Source organism: Musa acuminata, chromosome BXJ1-4 (genome assembly GCF_036884655.1).
Source record: "Musa acuminata AAA Group cultivar baxijiao chromosome BXJ1-4, Cavendish_Baxijiao_AAA, whole genome shotgun sequence".
In the NCBI taxonomy this organism is placed as follows: domain Eukaryota; kingdom Viridiplantae; phylum Streptophyta; class Magnoliopsida; order Zingiberales; family Musaceae; genus Musa; species Musa acuminata.
In genome coordinates, this window is record NC_088330.1 from 40,547,041 (window position 1) to 40,574,299 (window position 27,259).

Here is a 27,259-nt window from a genome sequence, read left to right on the forward strand (position 1 = left end):
TAGGTAAACACTCATCTATCCATACACAGTACATAGACACACACATATGTGCATAATAGTATACATCTGTAAATACATACACAAACATACACGTAGAGACCCAGGCAGAGACACATATTTAACAACAAACGTTTTTAGTTTAAAAACTGCACATATCATGATAGAGAAAAATATAAATTAGCAATAAAATCACAGCAGACCTATAGATCAAGATAGATAATTTCATAGAATTTTTTTTTTATATAATAACACCTCTAGAATGTCAACAAAGAACAAGCGATATCTATTTCTTATATAGAGCCCCATATGCCTCATTAGTCAATTTACCAATCATAGTTGTTAGAAGTCATTTGGAGTGCTACTGGAACAAAGATGAGTAGGTGTACTTGTATAAGTTTGTGTGGACATATGTTGAACTCCAAATGAATCTTCCACAGACACTTACTCATCATTTGCAAGTGTAGGATATTTAATTTTTCACTATTGGTTGCCAAATAGATAAACCACAATACCACGGCCTATGCCACTAATTCTATCTTACGATGTTATCTTTTCAAACGAACAACAATATTTTTAGTCATCAATTAAATGACCTTTCTGGCTTATGCATTTTAGAAAATCATATAATTTCTTTGCAACTAGCATTAATAGGTAAGAACATGATGTTCGAATACAAAAATTTCTAATTCAAAGGGAAAATATTAGAAAAGATAACATACTTCTCAGAGATTCAAGGGCACCAACATAGCTGACAAAAAAATATGACATCATTGCTCCCTGTGCATATTGCACCACTGTAAGTGATAAGAAATTACAAGTTAATAATAGATAAGACTGAAAAAAGGGCATATGTATAAATTAAGAAAGAGAATAATGCACATGAACTGAAATTGAATAATAAAATATTTAATATACCTTAGCCATGTAGGCATGTAGGTGGCTTTAGACCTTTCAGTTCTAGTAGTGCAGCAGGTAGGTCCCAAAGTCTCTCTCCACATATAATACCCCAAGCAAGTGCAGGTCCTAGAATTTCAGCGTGAACTATCTGATACTTTCTCCAAATAAAATCTATAACAAATCCTATGAGCATGCTAATGACAAAGTAAGGCCCACCAAGAAATGAAATTGCAAGTGCAACTGGATCGGGCACATACTGAGACAATGAAAATTTCTTTTTCTCTAACCATTCGTGGAGAATATCGAGGAATATTGAAATGAAAAAGAACATAATGGATAGGGGAAAACAATTTTGTGGTAAATGCTTCCAATCATTGTTTGCTATGAAATCCATTCCTCTATAAACAGTTCCATATGGCACATTATATCTCCCAAGTGATGTACCAATCGGAAAGGATTTAACTTTAAGGAAGTAGACTGATACACCAACCACACTACCTAAGAGAATGCCAAAAGTGTGTCCAATGAAAATCAATCGAGGGGATGTCCTAGAAAGATACCTTATCTTGAAATCTTCAATTATGGTGGATGATCTCATTCCCACACAAAGTAAAACAACACAAAATGTCAACCCTACTAGCGACCCTCCCCAGAAAGAACTAGACCATGCAACTATCAGGAATACAATGATAGGACCACTAGTGGATACAATGGACCAATTTGCTGCACTATAGGAGAATGATTTAAAAAATGATATGACTGGGAAAGGATTATAAGATAAACAATATGATACCATCTTAATGGAAGAATAAAGGGGATGAATACTAAATGAAGGACTATAATGCATATATGCAAAGGACTGATAAACTTTATAGGAATTAACTCCTGAATAAAATACTACCTTTGCCCCTCTTCTTCGGGATCAACATCTTTTGCCCCCTCCCTCTGTAATATGACTTTAACACATCTCACAATCATTTTAAATAACTGAAAAACAGCATCCCCAACACTAATTGCAATATAAGTATAAGCCTGCAAAACACATTTAAACATTAGAAATAAATTATATTAATATTTAATGTTCTAATGTCATAATCATAAATTGCAAAAAAAAAAGAATATATTCCATGATTTTAGTATACATAAGACATAATAAAGTAACAAATAAACAAATAAATAAAATATAAAAATTACAACTACATAACAATTATGTTGATTTACATAAATTTATGCCTTTCGTTTGTTTATATATTAAGCAGCATGTAAGAGAATTGCAATAAGTTTGACAACCTCATTTTGTTGGATTTTATGATGCTTCTTGACTTGTAATCATAGCTTGTGTGCTAGTGTCACGTGGAAGCAAGTGGCCTACAATTTGCAAGGGTTTTCATTAGATCATTGGAACCTTTGGTGGCATATGGTTGGATGGGCTTTCGGGGTAGTACTTTGGGTTGGTCCATCACGTGGTTCTACGATGATATCGTATGAGCACTTGTTTGTTGGGACTTTTGTCTAATGACTATCTTAAACCTTTTGTCATATGCCTATTCAAAGCTTATAAAGTTCATCTTTGTATGGCCTATAATTGTTTAATGAAATGTCTGGGATTTTGAAATTTCACTTCTACTAATTTATTTTTTCTTTTGCAAAGGATCTTATGAGGTAATGAGAAGGCTAACCCTTTACGGATGGGTATGCAAGGGTGTCGATTATGAAAAACTAACTAAATCTATGATATATAGTATCAAAGTCGGACAAGCATGCTAAGAAACATCTATCGTGCAATGTGGGGACCTAGAAGAGCAACATGGAGAGCAACTAGCATGCATGATTATTTTAGCTAAATAAGCATAGCGACGTACAAAATGGAGTCGCTCAGGAGAGTGAATATTTGGGATTGATATTTAGAGGAATAGTCAGCTCTTTGTGAGAGGGACCATGAGGATAAGCAAGCTCAAAAAAACGCGTAAAGTATAAAAGTTGAGATGGTCGAGTTCAAGCAACGACTTAATATCATCAACCTAATTTGATGATGCTCAATGTAAGGGGGGAAGCTTGGCAGAGGATGAGTCCATACAAGTAGGAATGAGTTACTCGATGACCAAAAGGGTTTGTGTAAAGCTTTACAGAGAAAAGGGGAATTGTCAACTCAAACAATTTGATGATCATACAATGGCTTATATACGGATGACTAATTGTCTATGGCTATCCCAAGATAATCAAAATTCAACATTATGGAAAATAGAAACTTTCTATTTGGCATAAAGAAAATGATATATTCATAAGACTTTAATCTGTGTTGTGGGTTCAACACATTACTAAGTCTTGTGGGGTGCAATAGAGGGCTAATAAAGAGTCGTCTAGTGAGTGCATTCATAGTGGTCAGGCATTGTCGTGTCTTGGCAACAATGCATTCTTCGGAGATAGTAATCTCTGAATTTTCTAGAAGAACATGTGAAGACAACACTAAATGAAAGCACACTTAGAACTGATAAGAAGAACATCAAGCTTAATAGAGGATTGATGGTGAATGGTAGACACGAGGACAACCATCATCTCATTATAAATTGTGGAATAGAGCAACTTGTGTATGACTTAAAAGGCGGAACGTGGGGCCAAAGCACTAATGTCATAGAGCTCTTTCCTTGGAAAAACATTAAGAAAATGAACTATAATAAAGGAGGTGATTGATAGAAGGCTAAGATGGGAGACCGACTCAACTTATAGTATAAAGTTAGAGTTAGAAGGTCTTGGCATGGGGTAAGAGGGCATAGAGGCAAGTTCTTTCGAAGAATACACCAAAGTGCTTCCATTTTAGTTGCTGCAAAAGAAGAGGTGTACAATGGAGATTGTGTTGGGAGCAAAGCCTAACAAATCCAAACAATGGCATACCAATCTCTAGCAAAGTCAGAGGACTTCTAGAGCTACTAGACAGCGAATCGAGCTAAAGCAAAGCTTCATCCATGAGTGACCCATGTACAAGTGGACAAACGTCAATAGGCGAACAAGCAAACATAATTAGAAATAGCATAGGCCCTATGATGTTTTGGTGGAGGCCGTAGTGGCAAAGATTAGGCTAAGTTCACCAAACCAAGTTCAATGAAAAATAAAGACATCACTAGAATGTGACGTGATGCAATTGATTATTGTGGAACAATTCAAGGAAATACGAGATATTGAGAAGTCCTATGAGGAACTTAATCATCCTCAAGGATAGTTGGAGATGTTTGGGCTTAGCTTCGAGGAACAACATGATAGCAAGAAGCACCATAAATTCGAAGAGTGAATATCATAGTACTACAAAAGAGGATCTTCCTTGTGTGCAACAAATTTCATTGAATAAAAGCCTTGGACATTAGTAGATGAAGGTCATACCACGGAAGTGGATATTCTGAATGCAAGTACCAATGAGTTTAATGAGGGACCAAATGCAGGTATGATTAGAAAAGCTAGAGGGTAGACCATTCCAGAACTCATATTTGCACGAGGGAGTTCGACAAGTCAATTGATAAGTCCAAGTGAGCAAATATTTCTACCAATGATGCAAAGGAGAAAAATCAATAAAGCCCCACAACATGATGGTGGAGGCCATGTGCAAAAGTTGTAATTTTTCTTTTCATCGACCAAAGGAAAACTACTTGAGAAACACAAAGGTGTTGAAGGAATGAGTTAAAATGGTCGAGGAAGATATGATGAGTCCAAAGGGCCACAAGGTAATAGTGGTGGATTTTCCAATTACGAAGAAAAAGGATGCAGATGTGAAGCGATGAATAGTAGGGATGTGGGTTCGCAAGAGAGCCATAATTTTATAGAGGTTGAATTTTCGTGGAGACACCGATCCCTTACTCTTATTGAGGAGAATGCATAATCATAAAAGGGGATAAAGGAGGTGAAAAATGTAGTGACAAACTCCAAGTACCAAGACAAGACGAAAGGGGGACTTTATAAGACCTATTTTAAAGGGCTTCTCAACATGATAGTCATAAGTGGAGGGTTCAAGTCGACCTAGTGGTTCTTAACTTGGAATATGGTGGGCAACATGCTGTGTTGTACTCTTTTTTGCTTAAAGGAGATGATAGTGAAAACAATAGACAAGGTGGTACAATCCCAAGGATAATCAATACAAATACAAAGTTGCTCAAATCGAGGTGAAATTTTACTCTTTGGAGCAATACTTCCTACATTTTGAAAGTTCAATGGCAACGAGAAGACCAATCTTAATAGCTAACTCAGTGCGTATAATACTTTGAGCGCTTTAAAAGTGAAAGCAAAGATTACAACATTAAATGATAACTAGCTAAGTTGATGTATGAAGTACAACTCTCAAGGAGGAAGATAAAGTCAAGTAACTTTAGCATTCTCAACTTTTGAAAGCATGGGTAAATGTAAGTATCCAAGTTCTCTTAGTTATCTAGTAAGAGTTCTGTATATTTTTGAAGGTCATTTGAAGTGCTTAATAATATATAATAGTTATCGAATCCTTGGTGATCGATTTTCCTAAAGATCGTTTATTTACTTTATTCCCAATAAAGTGGCAATCAAAAGTGAAGAGAATATGAACCTACTTAGAGATGACAACTATGCAAATATTGTAAAGGGCAAGGTCTCAAAACTTTGACTTCTATAAGATGATACTGTTAAAGCTCCAATAAACTTCCATCCTGTCCAACAAATACAATATGCTATAAATGAAGGTCTTTTCCTCATTTGAATGATCTACTAGAACTAGTGAAGATCAGCATAATTTGATCCACTAATAGAGTCAAAATGACTAGTGAGTTGAAGTAACACTAGCGATCAAAGTTCGATTACTCAATAATAACAACAAATGACTAACTAGAAGCTAGGAGGTGCATTATAGTTGGATCCTCGGAGTAGCCCTTCAAAACTTCATTCTTCTTGGACCCTTGGAACTCCCAGGTCACACATGATAATTTCTAGAATAGTGTCATATGAGTGCTTGTCCTTAGGTGAAATTATGAGATATTATGAGGAGACTGAGTTTGTGTACAAGCATATAATAGATAAAACTAATTAAGTCTATCTAAAGGCTAGTGTTGAAGACTTCATGCAAGTCTACTGCATAAACATTAAAAGAGATAATAAATTTTGGACAATAGAATATCTAAATTAAGAGAAGGTAAAAGATATGAAATTACTTTGTATCCTTCGAGGCTTCTTATATTAGAAAATTTGATATTTTCATTATACCACTGGCCTCTTTTGGTTTCCAAATATGGCCACAAGATTCCCCATGAGATCACTGCTCCAAGAAACATGGAAAATGTATGTCACTTGGGAATTACCATGCCTAGACCAATATAGGTCGTGGAGAAGTCAAAATAGAACCGGTAAATAGAAGATAACGAAAAGATCAGTAAATTTGTCATCATAACTTTTTTTTATCTAAAGTTAAAAATCAATAACGAGAATAATACAAAGTAAATTGTTGTAAGCTTAAATTATTTTTTAATATTACATGGATGTACAAACTATAAAATCTAATCATTATATTAATAATATTAAATTATCATTATTGAGCTCATTATAAGATACTCTAATATAAGATTTTAAAAATTGAGTTCAAAGATAGAAATTGTACATAATAAAAGATAATTTACTTATTTCAAAATACATTTAAGTTCATCACATCTAATGTAACAAAAATGATATTAACTATAAAATAACTTTTAATTATAATGAAGTTGATGTAAATACAAACTTACTATTTCTGGAATGCTAATCTATCAAATATAGGCAAGGTATGGAGACCACACCCTGCTTCTCTTGCAAAAATCCACCGAATAAATCCCCAAATGAAGCTTATTAGAAATGTAAGTCCATAATATATGCTTTGTTTCCTATAATATTTATAAAACAATGAGTTATATTATATTCAAATTCTTACAAAATAATTTAATATTTTAAATAGTAAATTACCTTATATTCTTCACGTGATCTTGATAAAATGTGTCTAATAAGGCATAAGTGGTGGCTGCATTTGAGTATTGAAGATTAAGTTTCAAAATCATAATCTGAAAAAGAAAGAATAATTGTTAAGATATGCATAATTTTTAGTATAATACAATTTCAAGTTAAAAATTATCATATAATTACCATAGTTATAATAAAAAAAATACTTACTTTCTTCACATATATAATCCAGAATTGCCCACCTATTGAAATCACTATGACGAAAAGAATCATCTTCCATAAACTGATTGACATATGTTCTTTTTGAGCTCCAACCAAGTATATCTCGTATGCACCTAACAAAGAAATATTAGTATAAAATAAATAAATAAAATATAAATATTAAAATAAAAAACATACAAATTGTATATACCTCCAAATATGATCGACGAAGCTGTCACAATAGTAGTGCGAAGGGAGACTTATCTTTTGCAAATTTAGGTCATTGGATGCTACACGTAATATTCTTCCAAGAAAATGTAAAATATGACCTCCCAAGCTTACTGGAAAATCTACTAGTACTGACATACCCGTAATCATGAATAAATCTACCAATACAAATGATAGTATAATACTTATTAAAAAACTTTTAATAAGTAAGATACTATCAATAACCTTATACCATGGGATGATCATTTCATTTTCAATAATATTCATTTCAGGAATTTCAAGGGTACTGCATGAAAAAAAATACAATCATTAGAAATAATATATTTTAAAATCCATAGAATTGTTTACACAATAATTAATATTTTTTTTAACATTATGGATATCACATGGTGAATATGATTAAGCATTAAAAGTTTAAACATTATAGTAAGTATCATAATAAAACTAAATAACAAAATTAAATTATTCAAAAAGTAACATCAGAAGAACACAATTAAACCAAATCGGTAACATCTTAAAAATTATGAAAAGATATTGGGAACCGGGTTGTATAATAGGCATATTGATTTTGTTTAAGCATAAAGTTATCACAAAAATTAATCGTACATTTTTTTAGTAATTCTTAATGCCTTATGAAATATCAAACTTTGACTAACATTAATATTCACAATTATTACGTATACATTAATAATTACAAGAATACAGATTAATCAATCTAAAGATAGTCAAGAATACTATGTTTGGATTACTTTAGTAACCAGAACAACTAAGCCAATATCATCCATTTTACTTCACATTAGGTTTTTATCCAATTTTTATATTTCCAAGTAAAACATGTTTGATAAATTTTTCAAATGGATTAGGTTCTTAAATATTACAATGCATTAAAAGTATTTGAAATTAATCAAATCTCATCATAATGGTGGCATGAGTATATCATCAATTAACATGTTATGCTATACAAATTCTATTATACATTTATCATTTACTGATGTACTAAGAAATATATGAAACATTATTTTTATCTTTTATTTCTCAAATAAGATGAAGAAACAAATATTCTTAACTAAAGAAATGATTTTCTATAAATCATAACGATAGCAAAAGATCTATGATTGGAACTTTACGACTTGGCTTTGTTATTATTGTACTTCTCAAATAAGATAAGAGATGTTGAAAAAAGTGTCGATATAGATTTCATATTTTATAATATTTTACTTGGAACCTGATATTTCTGATATGGAATGTCTATCACTGTGCTCATCATCATCATGGACTGATATCATTGTTCTTTCCTCAATTTCCTGTAAAAAAAAAAAGTGCATTAGTTGACATAGTAAACTTTTAAGTAAATGATATAATAAAAAAAAATCATTTTAAAAAATAAAAATATTTTTAAAATAAAATTTCATCATAAATCAGTTAGTATTATAGGTTGATACTACGGAAGGCAAATACTTTGATGTTTTTAAGCTCCATTATCTTTTGGTTGAATATTTTATTATTTTAACAATATATTGCAAAAGAATTATTCTCAGGGTTTTTTATTATTTGGACATTTTCTTTGTCCCAATAATAGATTCCAAAATTATGCTATCAACTATCAAGATTTTTACCATCTAAATTGATATCTTTGGAAATTTTATAATATTTTATGTTTTATATTTTTTAAGTGGTTAAATGTTAAATTATTTTAATCAATCAAATCATAGAGAAATTTGATCGAATAATAAAAATATTTTTTATATAAAATTGATCACTTGAAACCACCCAGTAACTTAATCCAAATAATAGTACCTTTATACATTGAAAAGATCAAATATAATTTAAACCCATACATGCAAGTAATATGAATTCACCTGAGTGACATCTGTCCCTATCTTATCATGTTCAGGGAATGAAGCATAATATGAATTCACGAAGGACTAAATTGCAAACTTTAATTTTTTCTAGCCCTGAACCACCTTAAACCTATACATGCAAGCAATGTTGTTGTTGCTTAACCAATAAATATTAATTTCTATATAAAATTTAACACATATTATTTTTAAATGATCAAAAGTTAAATCATTCAAACTGATCAAAACATGAAGCAATTCAATTTTCCAATAGTAGACAACAAACTATTTTAATTTTAAAATATATATAATTGAACATATAACCATAATTTGATTTATAAAAGGTAAAAATGAGATTTAATATGAGGATCTTGCTATAAACAATCAACGTCTTTACTAGCTGAAGTAGTTTATAAGTCCAAACTAAATTTTAGGATGAGCATTTAAATCCTCTAACATCATTAGCCCTACATATTATATTTATAGCATTTTATAATTAATTATTAATTATCACTACATAATTATACTTTAGCATTTTATAATTAATTAATGAGAACTACATATTTATACTAATAGTATTTAAGCTAACTCAACCTTTCACAGATCTACTATGACATCATTTACCATCATCAATACCACATTTTGAATTTTTTGATTATTTTAAAAATGATTTATTTTTAAAATTTTTAGGATATGTTCTCTGAACTAAGTGTATTTTAGTTTATTTTCGAGTATAACAAGATTAATTTTTACTAAAATATCTCGAATTTTAATCAATCTACTAGGACATTAATCTAACATCATCAGTACTATTTTTGTATTTTTGAGGATTTTAGAATAATTAATGATTGATTTATAAAATTTCTAAAATAAGTTTCACGGACAAGTATATTTTATTTTATTTTGGAACATAACTAAATCAACTTCAACTAGACTCTCCCAACTTTCATCAATCTAATAGGAACATCAATTTAACATCATTAGTACTTTTTTTTTCATTTTTAGAGGAGTTTAGGGTAATTAGTTGTCAATTTATGAAATTTTTAGGATAGATTATGTGAACAAGTATATTTTAATTTAGTTTCGAGTGTAAGTTTTGAGTGTAACTACGATATCTTCCACCAAACCAACTCAACCTTTCACAAATCCACTAGGACAATAATTTACCATCATTGTTACCACTTCTTAATTTTTTTAAATTATTTTAGGATAATTGATTATTGATTTTTGAAAATTTTAGGCTAGGTTTCATAAATGAGTATATATATATATATATATATATATATATATATATATATATATATATATATATATATATATATATATATATATATATATATATATATATATATAAAGTTAACAGTCAACTTTTGCTAAACTATCTCGAACATTTACTAATCTACTATGACATTAATCTAACATGATCATACCATTTTTTCTATTTTCGGATGATTTTAAAATAATTAATGACCAATTTATAAAATTTGTAAAATAAGTGCTATCAATGAGTGTATTATAATTCATTTTTGAGTTTGCTAGGACATTAATCTAATATCATCAGTATCATTTTTTATTTTTAGAAGATTTTAGAATAATTAATGATTGATTTATGAATTTTTTAGGAGAGATTCTCCAAATGAGTGCTTTTTATAACCAGATCAACTTCCACCACACTAACTAAACCTTTCATAAATCCACTACGGCATTATTCTACTATCATAATTATTAACTTTTTCCTTTTTCGAGTATTTTAGAATAACTAATTATCAAAATTAAAAAAAAAATTAAATATGACCTCTCAACTAATGTATTTTAGTTCATTTGCGAATGTAACTCAAAATTTTACCAATTCATTAGGGCATCAATCTAGCAGCATCACTACCATTTTTATTCCATTTTTAGAGGATTTTAGAACATATTTATGAAATATTTAGGAAAGGTTCTATGAACAAATGTATTTAAGTTCATTTTTCGAGGGTATTTAATGGAAAATTTCTTGGTGGACTGATTCGAGTCAATCGACCACTCATTCTTCGAAGAAGCATAAAAATATCTCCTTTTCCAACCTTTGTTGGAGGTTGGAGCTCTCTTAGTTCTACAACCAAGGCGAGTGGGGAGCAAATAAGTCAAACCCCTAAAGCACATGCTATAACATGAATATAGGGTTAGCATTAGGGTAATGTAAAGCCTTTTACACTCTTCGACAAACATCGCAAAAAAGCGCTAGGAGTTCGACGCTGGGCGAACAAGAATTCAAAAAATGAGAAGTCTCAACAAAGAAAGGGTGAAAGGGAAAGAGAAGTCCTGACCAAAGTGCATCTATGCAAGTGCAGAAGTGGTGATATGACTCATAGGGTTCGTCACCTTGTTGAGCAACTATTAGCTCAAACTTGGTTGATATGTGATAGACCTCTCGGATAGTGTCCATGTCAAAGGCCGACATTACTGAGTCCAAGTTGAAGGACTTCACTGCAAAGCCCTACTGCTTGAGAGATTCACCCCTATAGGGGTAGCCTATATTGGAGTGATCGATTTGAATACCCCCAAGTAAGAATTTTTTGTTGTTTACACCAAAGATGATCACATAATCAAGGACCTATTCGAGTCCTATGAATCATTGGAGAATGTAGAGGATGATTTTTTTGAACTTCAAAGGAATTGCTGAGGAAGTCGAACGTTGAAAGTAAAATGATTCTGAGTTGTGGACAGAGGTGAAGAATGAGAAGTGCCTATCCCAATAGTTGTAGGGGCCAAAGGTGACATTTTTGCTATCCTGAGAGTCTATTCGACTCTTGGGCGCTTTGAGAGAGGGGCTAACATGGCACAATCTTGGCTACGAGGGGTCACGTGGCACGATCAGGGCAATCATATGGTCATTTGGGTAAACATTACGATCCTACCGAATCCACCATGACACATAGAGGCCCTAGCTCTCGCCATGTTGGACCAATGGCATGCAATTACGACATGCTATCAAGGATATGATCTTGTCAGATCTCACACAACAACCAAGATGGATAACTCATCCTTACAAATTAGGATACCCTATCAAGGATATGTGCCACGATAATGTTGGCCCATCGGGTGTCATTGCACGATGCTGTGTCACCCATCAAGAGCCACCACACGAAGTCAGGTAGGCCTATCAAGCACCACCACACAAGGTGGTGTCGGCCCACTGAGCAACATCGTGTGAGGCCATAACGACTATGTGACGTCATATCGACCTATCAAGCACCACCATGTGAAGTCATGTCAATCCATCAAGTGCCATTACACCAGACTAAGTCAGCCCATAGAGCACCAATGATGAATGAAGTCAAAGTTGCCACTTTTAACCTCAGCATCACCAACCACCCAAGCAACACTTCCCAACCAAATTTCGTTGTGCTTCATAGCTTAACAAGTGGGGCATGTGGCTTTTAAATGCCTTTGCACTAGATGACTAACACCACGTTGCCAAGGGACTGATACTTCAATGTCAGAGGTAACTAACACCTCGACACCAAGTGATAAACAACTTGGCGTCAAGTGGCTGACATCTCAATGCCAGGTGAGCGTTGTTATGATGCCATATGACTGGTACCAAGTGGTCGACATCTCAATGCCAAGTGATCGATGTTATGATGCCATATGACTGGTACCAAGTGGCCGACATCTCAATGCCAAGTGATCGATGTTATGATGCCATATGACTAGTACCTCGACACTAGGTGGTCGACGCCTCGATGCCATGTGGCCAACATGCCCCAATCAATCGATCATCTCTCACTGTCCGATCAACATCACATGTTTGAATGTTATACCATCATAGATTCGGTGCGTACAGCAATGATGATTACGACCGAGATCAACGCATCATGTTCATCATGAATGATGTGTAATATGAGAATAATAGTCCCAAAAGACCATTATAAAAATGACTCGATAGGTATGTCCCAAACACAATGTTCTCAACTTTTGAAATTGTCTGAATTGTTCCGACTTGCTTATGACTTTGCATCAAAGAGATAATATTGGGGACACCCATTACATAGTTTTGGTAGGAATTTGATTTAAGACTCAAGACCAACTCGAAGGAAAGGACCAGTTGGATCCGACTTCCACCATGGATAATAAAAAACTAACTTAACATTATAAATTTTACTTATATAGTGGGTATAAATTTTAACATATATGTAATATAACATAAATGAAAAGTGATGCATATGTGATTTAGTCTCGTCCTTTCTATCACTAATGATATTTACCAACTAAGATAGTTAATGTCTTTTAAGAAACTTTATATGAGAACCTGAATATCACAAAAAATTGATCTTTTAGTATTAAATAATACAACCCTCTGAATCATAAATATAATATTCTTTTATAAAATTTAATATATAATATTTTTAAATTGATCAAAACATCGAGTTATTTGATCTTCCAATAGGTATGATCCTCCAAATCTTGAAAAAACTATAATTAACCTATAGATAAAGTGAACTAATTAAAAAACTATAAAGATATGTTATAGGTCTGGCTACCAAGCAACATGTGGCTAAATTAATTGATATCTTAAAAAAAAATTATAAAACAAATATTTGAATTCTCAAAATAAAGTTGTATCCTTTAAACCCTAAAATTATTTTTTTAACATAATATATTTTTTAAATGATTAAATGTTAAGTCATTTGAATTGATCAAAACATAAAGAAATTTGGTCTTCCAATAAGAAACAATTTTCTATGCATATAACTTAACATTAAGTCAACTCTAACTCTAACTATCTTGCTTTTACTAGTAAAGAGTTGTACGAACTAAACTAACTGAATCTATAGATTGAGGATTTAAACCTTTAACAATTTCATCATGTAAACCATTAAGACACTAAATGTTTGGATGTGAACAGCTATTGTTCAATAACCTATAAACATTCCATAAAAACTATTTTTACATTTCAATAATCTAACGATCATAAAAAAATTGAGACATTGACATGGCAATTAATAGCTTAGAATAACAATCAAATATGAAGACTAAAACTACAATAACTTAAATGTATAACAAACTAATCTCACATCAAAAACTGGAAGAACACACTACCATAAAAAAATCAGATAATTATCTTAAAAATTCACCAATTCCATAAATAGCTTATCAAAATCTAACATACAGACTAAATATCAAAATCAATCAAGAATATAATTTTTTCCATGGTGGTAACTTACTCCGTGTAGCATACTCTCCGTATCTCGTGCAGCTTCATCAGTTATAAATTCTGTCGGGCTTTCATGAGTCAAAAGATGTTGCCTGCTAGTAACATAAGAAAAAAAAAAAGGCAAAAAAATAGAAGTTATGCATGAAAAACATCGAAAAAAACATAGAGGAAACAAAAAATAAAAAAACTACTGTAGAAGAATGCAATTAGAAAAACCATTAGAAACATATAATTTCTAAAGATGCACATTTTCTTGAGTCAAAAGATGTTTCCTGCAAATAGAAACCATAAGAAAAAAAAAAAAAGACAGAAAATCAGGAGTTATTCATGAAAATCCTTTACCATTGGAAAAGAAAACCATAACAGAGACAAAAATTAAAAACTGTCACAGAAGAATGCAAACAGAAAAACGATTGGAAACATGTAATTTCCAAAGATGCACATTGAATAAGACGTCTAGATAAGAACTAGTAAGCATAAACAAAATAAAAAGGACATGACACCTTTCATATTCAGTTTCTGTATCAAGTGTTCCTTCAAGCTTGAGATACACGGTCAGGTTCTTATTTACGATATCTTCAGCACATCCAGCTGGAGCCATGTCATTCTCAACCAGAACCTACACAAATTTGTAAACATATAATTTAATATTTAATAAAAATTTTGTAATCCAATTATAGCAAGAACATGTGGAGAAGGTAAACTACCAATAAAGTTGATAATATTCTTCATATTGTATATTAATTTTTTATATATAAAAAATAAGAAATAAAAATATAACAAAAATGGAACCACAAGTTAAACCACACAATCATGAAACATGGAAAACCAAGGAAATGACTAGCGTAAGATTTCAAAGAACAGTAATAGCAGGAAAATAGTTAACACAGAAAAGTTTGAAACTCAAATAAAAATATCATTAATAGTGCTAAGATATTCCTTCTTCTAATCGTTTGAAAATGCACAAGACAGCTTTACTCAGCAAGAATTATTAACGGTTTCTACTCAACAAAAATAATTAACAACTCCTCTGCGAATAAATGTTGAAGGAAGATACAGAAGAAGTGTAAAATATCTGATAGTGTAAAGTTCGAAAGTCCAATAAAAACATCACTAACAGTGCTATTGTTTCTTCTTCCAGTTGTTTGAAAGCACAAAAGAAAGCTCTGCTAAAAAGAATCGTCAATAGGTTTTCTTTAGATAACCTTTAAAGAAGATACAGATGCCAGAGTTGTTATCTCAAATTCATAGGTCTTCATGATATTAGTGATATGATGTCCTCGGCAGAGTGCAAAAGCTGGAAATCTGGAAAGGAGGGATATAAACACGTCAATACAGTTTCCAACACAGAAAAATCTACTACTAGTAGCATTCGAAATAGAGGTCCACATTGACAATTACAACTATGTACCAATATCTGGATACCAATGGTACAAACACAAAGGGACACTTGAAAAAAATTTATATGATTTTAGTGGAATACTACAATAATACTGTCCTGTCCGGGTACTGACAACTAAGTTTTTTTCATATAAGCAGATAGTTTGTTAGAACCTTCTGTTCTCGTTGCATTGCGGACGTAGCGATCTAAACTTTCTCACAGCAGCATTAACAATCTCTAGATCTTCCTCAATCCCCTCATTTGTCCATGCCTATAAAATGAATAGAACTTAAATTCTCATATTTGTCCGTGCCTATAAAGAGAAATAGAGAAATAAAGTTCAGAAATTGGCAACACTAACAAAAAGGAGACTATGCTCACCTCCACAACTGATGGATACTCTGATATCATAATGGATTCTTTCTTTCCTTCTGCTCGAGGGAGACGCTGCCATAATTCTTCAGTAATAAATGGCATCACGGGATGTAAAAGACGCAAACCGGTGTCTAGAGATATCCATAGAGTATCCCTTGAGGCTTCTCTAGCATATTCAAACTCTGATAAGTTCTCAAAGTAAGGTTTGACCGCTTCAATAAAGACATCACAAAATTGATATTGCCACCATGAATATAAGACTGTAGAAGCGTCTGAGAACTTGTATGACTCGAAAGCTGATATAGTTTTCCATACGGCCTTGTTTAAAACTGAAAGTGTCCATTGGCATATTAACGGCATCGATTCAATAGTATGAATCTCATGAGGACAATAGTCATCTCCAAGCTTTGTCATGGCAAAATGTACAGCATTCCATAATTCATCACACCATTGTCGATAACCAACAACTCGTGGCACATCCAGAGTAATCTTGTTTGACTGAGAAGGAAAAAATGTATCTTTCGGTAAAAAAGCAAGCTTAAAAAAAGTCGGTTAGCAAAGCGCAGAAGCGAACCTGATCTGCATAAGAAACAAGCGCAAAGCGGAGGGCATCAGCACCACATTCAGGAATACCATTAGGGAAATCTTTAATCTGGTCCAGTTTTGCCTTTTCCAAATCACTTTGGTCAAAATCACTGGTGTCCAACTGCTTGTGCAAACCTTCAAGTGATATTCCATTTATTAAGTCAAGTGGATCAATAACATTGCCTTTTGACTTGGACATTTTCTGGCCATGTGCATCATAAATCATAGGGTGCAAATAAACCTGAAGATGATTAAAAGAAAGCATCCAAGTCGGTTAGCTAATACTAGCGCATGTTTAGTAATACAAGCAATCTGCACCACTATTTGTTACTTCCTTTTTAAGTACTCTAGTTTTGAACATATCAAACAAACTGTGCTACATTTACCATTTGTCCCCATAATTCAACAACTACCTATAATATATATATATATATATATATATATATATATATATATATATATATATATATATATATATATATATATATATATATATATATATATATATATATATATGCTTATCAGTTAGTTACCTTTCTGAAGGGCACGTCACCTCCAAGTTTCATTCCCAGCATTACCATCCGGGCTACCCACAAGAATAGAACATCATGTCCAGTTTCAAGCAACGAAGTTGGGTAGAATGCCTTGAAATCTGGTGTGACTTCTGGCCAGCCGAGCACAGATAATGGTAAAAGAGCAGCTGAAAACCATGTATGTAACACGTCTGGATCTTGTGCAATCTCAAATTTCTTCCCTGCAAAGATCTGCTTTGCCTCCAAAACTGTTTCCTGCTCACTTCTTCCGACCACCCAGTGGTCATTGTAAGAACCCATATCTTTAAACTGATCTTTTTCAAGTGTCACATACCAGGCAGGAACTCGATGGCCCCACCAAAGTTGTCTTGAAATGCACCAATCATATATATTCTCCGGCCATCTGTTTAGAAAAGCACGCAAATTAATGTCACCCAAAAATCCAAATTAATGACACCAATCATAAGCTAGCACAGATCAGCATACACCGATAAAACATATAAATAAAGTTGGCTTCTACAATCTAAGAGTCTGAATGACCTAATCAGTTCTTGTTCATACTGATGTGGAATGATCTCAATTTTCTTATTGTCATCACTCATCACTGCACCGATAGCTAGTTTTGCAATGCTTTTGCAATCCACAAACCACTGAGACTTTACCATCAGTTCAACAACATCATTACTTCTCGAACAAATGCCAAGTTTCATTTCATGCTTCTGAGCTCCTCTATACAGTCCCTGTTTCCATGGAAACTTTCTCATTGGCATTAGCACATGCTAAAACTTGTATGATCGAGAAAAGAGAAGGGCAAAAGGCTGAAATTGGAATAGTTTTAAGTTAAATTAAAGAAAATTATAAAGAGATAATTCCAACAAAATTAAATTGCATGTGGAAATGACACCTAGATCCTGGTGGACGATTTCTTTTAATCGATCGTTACATCACTTGTAATTTTTTTGACCAAACTACCATACCTAAACATGAGTTGAAAGGGAGATGAATATGTGTGCAATATACGACCTTAGCCAATTTTTGCTTCCTTGTTTCTGGACAACAGACATATCTTACCATTTACGATTAGAGTAGAAAATAAAAATATAATGTTCTTATAATATTTTACTAGCGAAGCACACAGCAACACAAGACTAAATCATTTATGTAGACTTGAAGGTAAAAGTTGAGATGTTCAAACAATTGCAATAGACTACCGATGTAGGAATTTGATAAAAATATAAATGTTATTGATAATAGTTCAGCCTGTTGCTTCAAAGCTGCTTAGAATTGAAATATTGTATAAATAAACAAACATTGTGAAATGACTTATCTACTTGGAACATGGAATTTTGCATTTAGACCAGGTTGAATGAACCTCTTAAACGCAAAAAGAGGTTGAAGACGGAAGATGGTGCAAAAAGAGGTTGAATTTATCTCTTAAAAAGTCAAAGACAAGGAATATAACTAAGCAACAACAGATGTCTTCAAATTTAAAAGTCACAGTTAACATAGCATGATTCATGATAATGGTCTTTCTCATCCTATACTAAGTCAAATACTTCACATAATGCAGGAATAAAACAGATCAATGCTTCTAGTCTGTGGCCATAAAAACACCAATATATTGATACCTGTGCCTTCAGTGCCTCAGTAACAGCCACACGAGCTGTAAACCGTGGCATCCCTTCAAACTCTGCACCACCATTGCTATTTATCTTCCCGTCATCAGTAAAGATATTAATGAATTCAAGATTATGGTGTTTTCCAACTAAATAGTCATTAGGGTCATGAGCCGGAGTTATCTGCAATATGATTTCAGGTAAAAATGAATTTAACAATCAGCGAAACACAGGGGTAGCTGTCAAGTAAAAATTATTTTGAACATCTGGAATATGCTTACTTTGACAGCCCCAGTTCCAGATTCAAGGACAACTAAGTTATCATCACAGATCACTGGAAGCTTTCTGCCATTAAACGGATGGACTGCACATTTTCCATGAAGATGAGTATAGCGCTTGTCGTTAGAATGAACAGCAATTGCAGTATCACCCAGCATTGTCTCCGCTCTTGTGGTGGCAACTACAATCTCACCCAAATCTCCCTCAAGTGGATAGGCAAAAGAAATCAAAACACCAAACTGAACTTCATGGTCATATCCAGGGACCTTTCTAAATGTCTCTCCTCTGATATCCATGAGACCAACCTGAAAATAACAGGCACAAGGATAGTTCATATTTGCAAAAGAATTATAAAACCTAAAATTCTTTTGAATAAAATGTCACCCATACTTCAGCATCAGATATTGCTGTTTGTAATGTGCAATCCCAATTCACAAGGCAATGATCCCTGAAAATAGGCCCAAACAATAATGCATTGGTAGAGTTCCCAAAAAGGCTCAAACTTTTTTTCCCAAAAAAACAAAAAGGATTTGTATATATATAGGATCAAACTTTTGCTAAAATTGAATATGACGTGTGATACAAATTAGAGAGAGAACAATTATCATTATTAACACCCAGAAAGTGAAAGATTCAATCATGTCCGCAATTGCTTATTACAATCTGAATATGATTGTTTGAAGCAACCAACCTATAAATTAAACCTTCTCTGTAAAGCCTGACAAAAGCCTCGGTTACTGCCTTTGATCTTGCCTCATCCATCGTGAAGAACTGTTAATAGAAAAAGGAAATGTTCAAATAATAAGATTATTTCTGAGCTAACTAACAAGTAGCAGCTCCTGGACCACCTAAACTGACCTCACGAGACCAGTCAAGCGAGGCTCCCAACCGACGTTCCTGGTTTAGGATGGTGCCTCCATGCTCATTTTTCCAATCCCAAACCTGTCAAACACAAGGAAGAAAGCAGAGAATATCAACAGACTAACAACCATGAAAACATCAATTTTGCAGTAATAGCAATCTCATTTGTGAGGATAAAACATCACATGCTGAACAATGATTGCTACTAAACAAAAATGAATATTATAGGGTAGAAGGAGAAGCCTACTATTATTCATAAGAAAGAAAGAACTGACCTGAGAAACAAATCTTTCGCGTCCAATATCATGCCTTGTTACATTGTTCTCACGTATCAACTTTTTCTCGACAACCACCTGAGAGATGCCAGTAAGTGGTACCATTTAGCAATAAAACCCTAGAGTAGATGTATCTATCATATTTTTTACACATTTCGAAGAGAGAGTAAAAAGTATTTTGATACCTCAGTAAAGAAACAAGAGATCAGCACATTATCCATCAAATTTGAAGAAAAAAACAATTATTAGAAACACTTCTGTTTTACAATTATTAGAAAATCAGACTTTTTGAATGGATCTATAATTCATATCAATATACCACAAGGTTGGCAGACAGTTACTCTACCACTCTGTTTGGGAGAGATGGAGTGTAATATAGATTCTCTCTATCCATTACTAGGAGATTAGGAATCCATCATGTTGGATAGTATATCCATCCTCGATTGGGAGAATGCTCCTTGGATGTCTAACCTAGGCTAGAGGTTTATGAGATCTAAGACCCAGACTTGTTACTTATCATGCTGATAGGGACGATTTTGCCCTATGCCAACTCATCTACCACCAAGGTCGAGCACCTAAGTGGGGTTCCAGGTGACCAGCCCTAAAATGGCACCGCCCGATGATCTCCATTGGCAATAATCACCCTACTTTATCAAGATCAAAGAATAATCAGGTAATTCACCTAATCTTATCCTAGGCCTACCGGTAAGAGAGCCTAGGGATCAGGTATAAAAAGGCTCTCTACACACAAACTCTATATACACTAACTCAATCATACAGCTCACACCGTTGTATTCTCCCCTTCACTGACTTTAGCTTCGGAGGGGCCACGCTGGGTTACCCCCTAGTACCGGCCTGTTATGTAGGATCACAAGCGGTCATGAGATAATCTTGTTGTCAAGACGCAACCACATAGCCATGAGACAACCCATCGCCCGAGGTCACCCAGACAACCTAGCTCTAGGGAGGAACCTCGTAACCCGGAAGAACCCAAACTGCTTGCCCGATCATCCTGAATCGGATCCTTGCTAGCAAAACGACTTCCTATCGGACCGTCAACATAGTCTCACCTCACCAAGTCTCCCACATCAGAAAAGAGATATCTGGGTGAGCTTGCACCTTCGGTAGTGGACCAACCATGTCGACTCACCGGTCCATGGTCTCGATGATCCATCATATGCTATGCTATTGAGAGTAGTTATTAAGATTTATTTATGAATGTTTTGATATTGATTTCGACTTATTGATATTTGTACATGATTAATGATTTTGTTACAATTCTTGTGAGAAACTTTAGGATGTTTCTACTTAGGATTGCTGATTTATGATTTTTATCTGTTTCAGTGCAGCTTTCAAGTTCCATTAAAGAATCGACTCAAAGAGGAACATCGTCCGCCACTAGTTAGCACTGCATGATGCCCTTAGTCTTTGCAGTTTTAGTTTTATTATGAGATATTCCGGCTAAATTTTGTTACATGTGAGACCTTGTTATTTGAAACTTAAATTGAATAAAACTAGTTACTTCATATACTACTACTATGAGATGTTTAATGTGTTAAGTATATCATGTTTTGTGCTGTGCATGTTTTAAAAAGAAAAAAAAATGGGCACAAAAGGTAACGATAATAGTCATTATGTGTTGGACCATATACCAATGTTTAAATTTATGTTGTTAATATAATAAACAATCATAACACACTTGTAACAAAGGCCAGCAGAATTTTGCAAGGAATATTTAAAAAAAAATCATATTTTTTAGGTTATAATTATTGTATGGATGGTTCTAAATATTGTCGGGCTTAGTCCATGCTGAATATTGTGTTGACCACCGCTTTTAAACAGTTCGGGTCCAAGATAATTCTTTAAAATCAGTCAAGAAACTCTTTAAAATCAAAGGATAAATCCAAGCTTTTTTTTTTTTATTAATGGTCATCCTTCTCTCTACTAATTTTAGGATTTCTTTATAAAGGACATATTTTAGTATGAAGGTGTATATTTTTTACGCTCTTCTAAGTTTGAAGTTCAGGATATAGATAAAATATAATGTAATATTTACTTTGAGGTTTCCTATGAAATGAGGTATGGAACGGAGTCACGATGAAGAATTTTCAGGAGTTACCAAGGTCGAAAACATAACAAAGAATATATATAATCTGAATTTTTTTTTAAGAAAAAGGAATATAAGCATGACAATAATCAAACTCTACACTAGATATGACTCAAATATTTGGCAGCAAAAAGTAATGAGCGCACGATTTAAGAAAATTATGGAGAACCCAAAAAAGCTAAGTTCACTAATCATTCATCAGAAGAAACAGAAAAGAGGGGATTTACATGAATAGAACAGCTAAGATTTTATTATCATAAGAGGTTACCCCCCATCTCCACCCCCCCCTCCCTCCCTCCCTCCCTCAAATTTGGACCAAAACAATTACTACTCTATAGGCCATCATTGAGCAAATTCAACAATTAGTTTCAACATAATCTACAAGATGCTTAAAAGGAAATCACAACCTGGGTTGCTATGCCAGCATGGTCCATTCCAGGCACCCACAGAACGTTATAGCCCGACATTCTCCGCCAACGGACAATTGTATCCTCGAATACATAACATGGCAAAACATATTAGATAAAATTACAGAATCAAAGAAACAGGTATCTGAAGCACGATCACAAGTCAATGAAACCAGGGAAGAAAATGTCTAATATACACCTGTACTGCAGTAGTAAGACCATGGCCTATATGAAGAGCACCAGTTACACTTGGAGGTGGAAGTATCTGCAGAAGAAATAGATGAAGAATACAAAGGTAAGTTACACTAATCAAATGATGTTTCTAAGTAACTCAAGGTTCAAACGCATGGACTGCATGCTGATGTTTCCATATAAAGTCATGTAAACCCTTTATTGCACGTTCTTGGACAATGACTAGTATGGTTTGTACATGTAGTTTGCATCCAACAAACATCAGCACATGGCAACATCTAATAAGCAAAAAGATAAAGAGTATATGCAAAAGCTCAAAGGCATGTTTCCTTGATATTGCATGCAACTATCCAGTATGATAATATAAAAGTTAGGCAACATATTCTCTATAAGGACGATTTTAGGCTTATAAAAATGTCTTGCATTATTCCATCATTATATAAACTCAAAATTTTTTAAATAAAAACAAAAAATCATTACCGCTATGAACAAAATGTTTATAAGAATAAATTTATTACGAACCATTGCAAATTGTGCCTTTGAACTGCTTGAATCTATCGTAAAAAGGTCCAAAGCTTCCCACCATGTGTACCATCTAAATAAGACAAAATATTGTCAAAATTTACTGATTAGATACTTATTTAAGAAAAAAAATATACCCACGATTTCTCAACATCACTTGGAGTATATTGCTCCGCCATTTTACGAGAGAGTCGCTTGTTCTCTCCTATTGGAGTAAATGAGTCAATAAAGTCAGATGCTCCTTGTTCCTATCAAGCAATAAGCAAAATCATTTTTAAATTGATCTTCCAATAGATAGTATTATCTAAATCTTAAAAAACTTATAATTAAAATATAAATAAATTAAACTAATTTGAAAACGGTGAAGACATGATATCATCCTAGCATCCTACTAAGCAACATTGATATCTTTAAAAGATACTGTGATTTCCTACGCCGCAAGCAACAACGACTGCAGCAGCAGCGGCACCACCGTCGCTGAACGTGCTGCAGCTTGAAGGTCAGTGAGACGCTGCAACTTACAGTTTTGGAAGAAGCCGGCGATGCTGCGGGCGCAGAGCGACCGATCGGCAACGGTTTTCTTCCGACGGATTTCTACGCGGCCGCGAGTGAGATCGAGGGAGAAGGTTCTTTGAGAACTTTTCTGCCTCTGCAGGAAGAAGGTGGGGGCGGATTTTGGCACAAGGAAGTGCTGCAGTTGCCGCAGTCGCTGCAGTGCAGAGTAGGTGTTTGGCGAGAAGATTCAGCAGAGTAGGTGCAGTGCAGAGAAGGTGTTTGCAGTGCCGCAGTCGCTGCAGTGCAGAGTAGGTGTTTGGCGAGAAGATTCAGCGGCAGAAAGATACGGCAAGTATACGCCACCGGAGTACGCAGCGCAGTTCGGCAGGGAATGAGTGAGTGCTTCAAACGTGAAGAACGTCAGTTATTACAAGAGTACGGCGCCGCGCCGTTCTTACGTAATTTATGACCCAGTTATTAATGCATCTTTGGTGTGAAGTATTACTTCTTTAAAAATATGTTATTTTGACTAATGGTGTGAAGTATTATTTTGACTTCTGTAATATTGTTGCATGTACAAGTTACACTGAGTGTTTCAACGGGGTACCATGTGCAGCTGAAATGCTTGTTCACACTGATCATTATATACTGAAATGTCAATATCACAAAGTCTGATTGTGTAGTACTTGATTATAAACATCAGCATGATTTCTTTGATAATATTTCATATTGGGTCATCTTTTTCTTTTTAGAATGTCATAATATTTATTCACTGTGGAATAATAATAAATTGAAAAAGTATATAATTGTTTGACTTTTACACTATTAATGGTGGTATATATCAGCGCTTTAGTAAAATTGCAGTTCATCAAAGTGATCAAACCACTACACTCTTTGCCAAAATAACTTATGCATCTCTATTCTAGTATCAGTTTCTCAAGTCATGTAATATATATATATATATATATATATATATATTACATGACTTGCAACATTCCGATCTTTTGTTGTTGCAACCTATCATAAGCCTTCTGTGGAGCTAACTTTGTGGTCCTCAAGTCCTCGTATCCTGTGACCACCTCGATGAATCACTATGCCACCAATTACATATGAGTATTTTGATAGACAAGTTAACACTTTCAACTAATCATTGGATGTACGACTACCCCGACCCATCCATGTGAAATCTTCATTTCCTGGGTCTTATTTATGTTTGATTGGTTTATGGGACGATGGTATGTAGAAACCGAGATGCTAGCAGGCAAGTTGACCTTTCAAGTTAATGATTTTTATTTATAGCACGTAGATGTAAATTCATTCTATAGTTTGTGACTAATTGGTTTTCACAAGCATTGCTGATGAAATGCATAGATAAACATGGGTTGCTTTTTATAAAGTTCTGTAATCCTTTCTTCTTTCATGTAACCAAAGAAAAAAAATATATATCAAGAAGTTGCATATTGTAGTACTAACATCAATGCTTTTTCCCATTTGTATACTAACATTTGAATACTAATAATCTTGCAACCTTTCGTCTGTTTTACCCTCCTTACCTATCACAGAATTTTCCTGTCATCATGATTCATGATGAGATACGAAGCAGCAGACCTAGAGATGGCAACCTGAGATACGAAGCAGCAGACCTATCGTCAGTCTTGATGATAGTAGCAGTGATGCTCGGGATGGTTAGAGAAAAAGAGGATGATATGAGGCATATAAAGTAACCTTATAAATTCTTGATTCCGGTGGTTGGGGATGTAAATGTATGACAAAGCAACTTTAGTCTCCTTTTTTTCAAACTCACAAGAATATAAAAAATGTTCACCAAATGGGTTATGGTTATTAGTGGAAACCATTAATATGGAGTTGGTAAACAACTAAATATAGACCATCACAAGTAGACACGATCAGAACATGAGTTCCATCAAATATGATTTTAGTGGAAACCATTAGTACTCTGTCCATAATTATGGTTATCAAATAAACCAAGAGAATTCCAGGTTTGGTGCTTCTTATAGCTACCAGCTGGATGATACCTAAAGACAAACTTATAGAGAAAAAGAATTGAGTAAACATAAAGCCTAAAGCTCATACCCCATAAAACTAGCCTTTGACTGACACCAAGGAGGATAAAGATGTTGATGCCATGTCAAAACGAGCTTCTTGTAACATGGTGATCCAGTTCCGACCATACAATGTTCTTGCAATATATTAACACATGAACCCCTATGATCAATTGTGTGAGATAGCTTTATCTTTCTCGATAGACATCTCATGAACTTAAATTTCTGCTCCAAGTTCATAGCACATCATTTCAATCCATCCATTTTGTTAATTATAACTTTCTTTTGCTAGCCCAAAATTGTTCTAGCACAATATTCTTTCCAATATACACTGTAATCGAAACAATTAATATACTGTTTTCATGTAACACATACCAGAGACAGTGCAGTTTATTCAAGAGCTGCAAATACTGCAATGCCCATGTACAGTAACAGAGTGCTAGCAATTCATCCACATCCCAATCCACTAGTATTTGGAGGGGATCATGGCCAATAGATTTTGGTCAAATTTTGTCCTCCGAGGAGCATAGTCTACCTAGTATTAGGTCTTTGAAGTAAATATGTACTTTCTTTTTGGAAAAACAAAAAAACCATCCACATCCCAAACAAAAAAACTATCCTCAGAGGAACAGATTTTACATAAGATGATTCAGGAAGAGCTGCCAAAGAACTAGCTGTTGAAATCCTCATGAGATGGACCCAATCATTCTCCTTTAGAACCCTTTCTAGGCAACTATTCATACTGATCACTAGTTTGTTAATGACATCAAGGTGAGATTGAGCGATACTGTTGTCAGATTCTTTGCATCAACAAGAACACATATCTCGATTCTGATCCTAGCTATTTCCTCTGCAATTTCTACCTTCTTATAAACCTCTCAAGGAGTATATATATATAGCAAGCCACAGCATAGACGCAAATTGCTTGACATGTCCTTCGACCCCAAACTTAAACCAAATTAGGACCCTATAAGTTGCAATAAGATCATAATTGTCCAACATCAGCATTACTGCGGGGAAAAAGAACTTAGATTTCATGCTCGATGAAACAAGAATATAGCAATTCAAAGAAATCTACCGACAGAGTTCCAATTTTACCAGCCAGCACCAGGATCAACCTGCCGTTTCCCCACCGATGGAAGACACGTTTACTAACGGCAGACTAATGTGCGTTGAGATTCGTGTGCCAGACGTACATACATTTCCCTCGATCACACCTCTTCATCACGCATGAATGGATGATGGTTTGGAGGGATCATCACCGGTTCCG

General features: G+C 33.9%; 1 protein-coding gene across 1 annotated transcript; it reads right to left on the reverse strand.

Moving 5' to 3' along the window:
• Positions 1–1,794: 1,794 nt before the first annotated feature.
• On the reverse strand, positions 1,795–27,248 carry LOC103974579 (valine--tRNA ligase, mitochondrial 1). The gene is made up of 22 exons (XM_065180664.1): positions 27,207–27,248; positions 23,573–23,679; positions 23,432–23,504; positions 22,917–22,982; positions 22,718–22,801; positions 20,204–20,281; positions 19,926–20,009; positions 19,759–19,838; positions 19,458–19,515; positions 19,070–19,372; positions 18,801–18,971; positions 17,713–17,912; positions 17,173–17,575; positions 16,629–16,880; positions 16,061–16,552; positions 15,853–15,950; positions 15,504–15,603; positions 14,802–14,917; positions 14,309–14,390; positions 8,479–8,564; positions 7,486–7,546; positions 1,795–1,929 (listed from the first exon to the last, which is right to left on the reverse strand). The coding sequence occupies exons 1-22, from the start codon at positions 27,246–27,248 to the stop codon at positions 1,795–1,797; spliced, it is 3,171 nt and encodes a 1,056-aa protein (XP_065036736.1).
• Between the last annotated feature and the right edge of the window lie 11 nt (positions 27,249–27,259).

Bases quoted from the DNA above. Each gene is read 5' to 3' on its own strand.
- LOC103974579 (XM_065180664.1), bottom strand. From the start codon at position 27,248: ATGATCCCTCCAAACCATCATCCATTCATGCGTGATGAAGAG. The intron at 23,505-23,572 runs GTGGGTATATTT...TGTCTTATTTAG, and splicing joins CCAAGTGATGTTGAGAAATC to ATGGTACACATGGTGGGAAG. The intron at 15,951-16,060 runs GTGAGCATAGTC...TTCATTTTATAG, and splicing joins AGTATCCATCAGTTGTGGAG to GCATGGACAAATGAGGGGAT.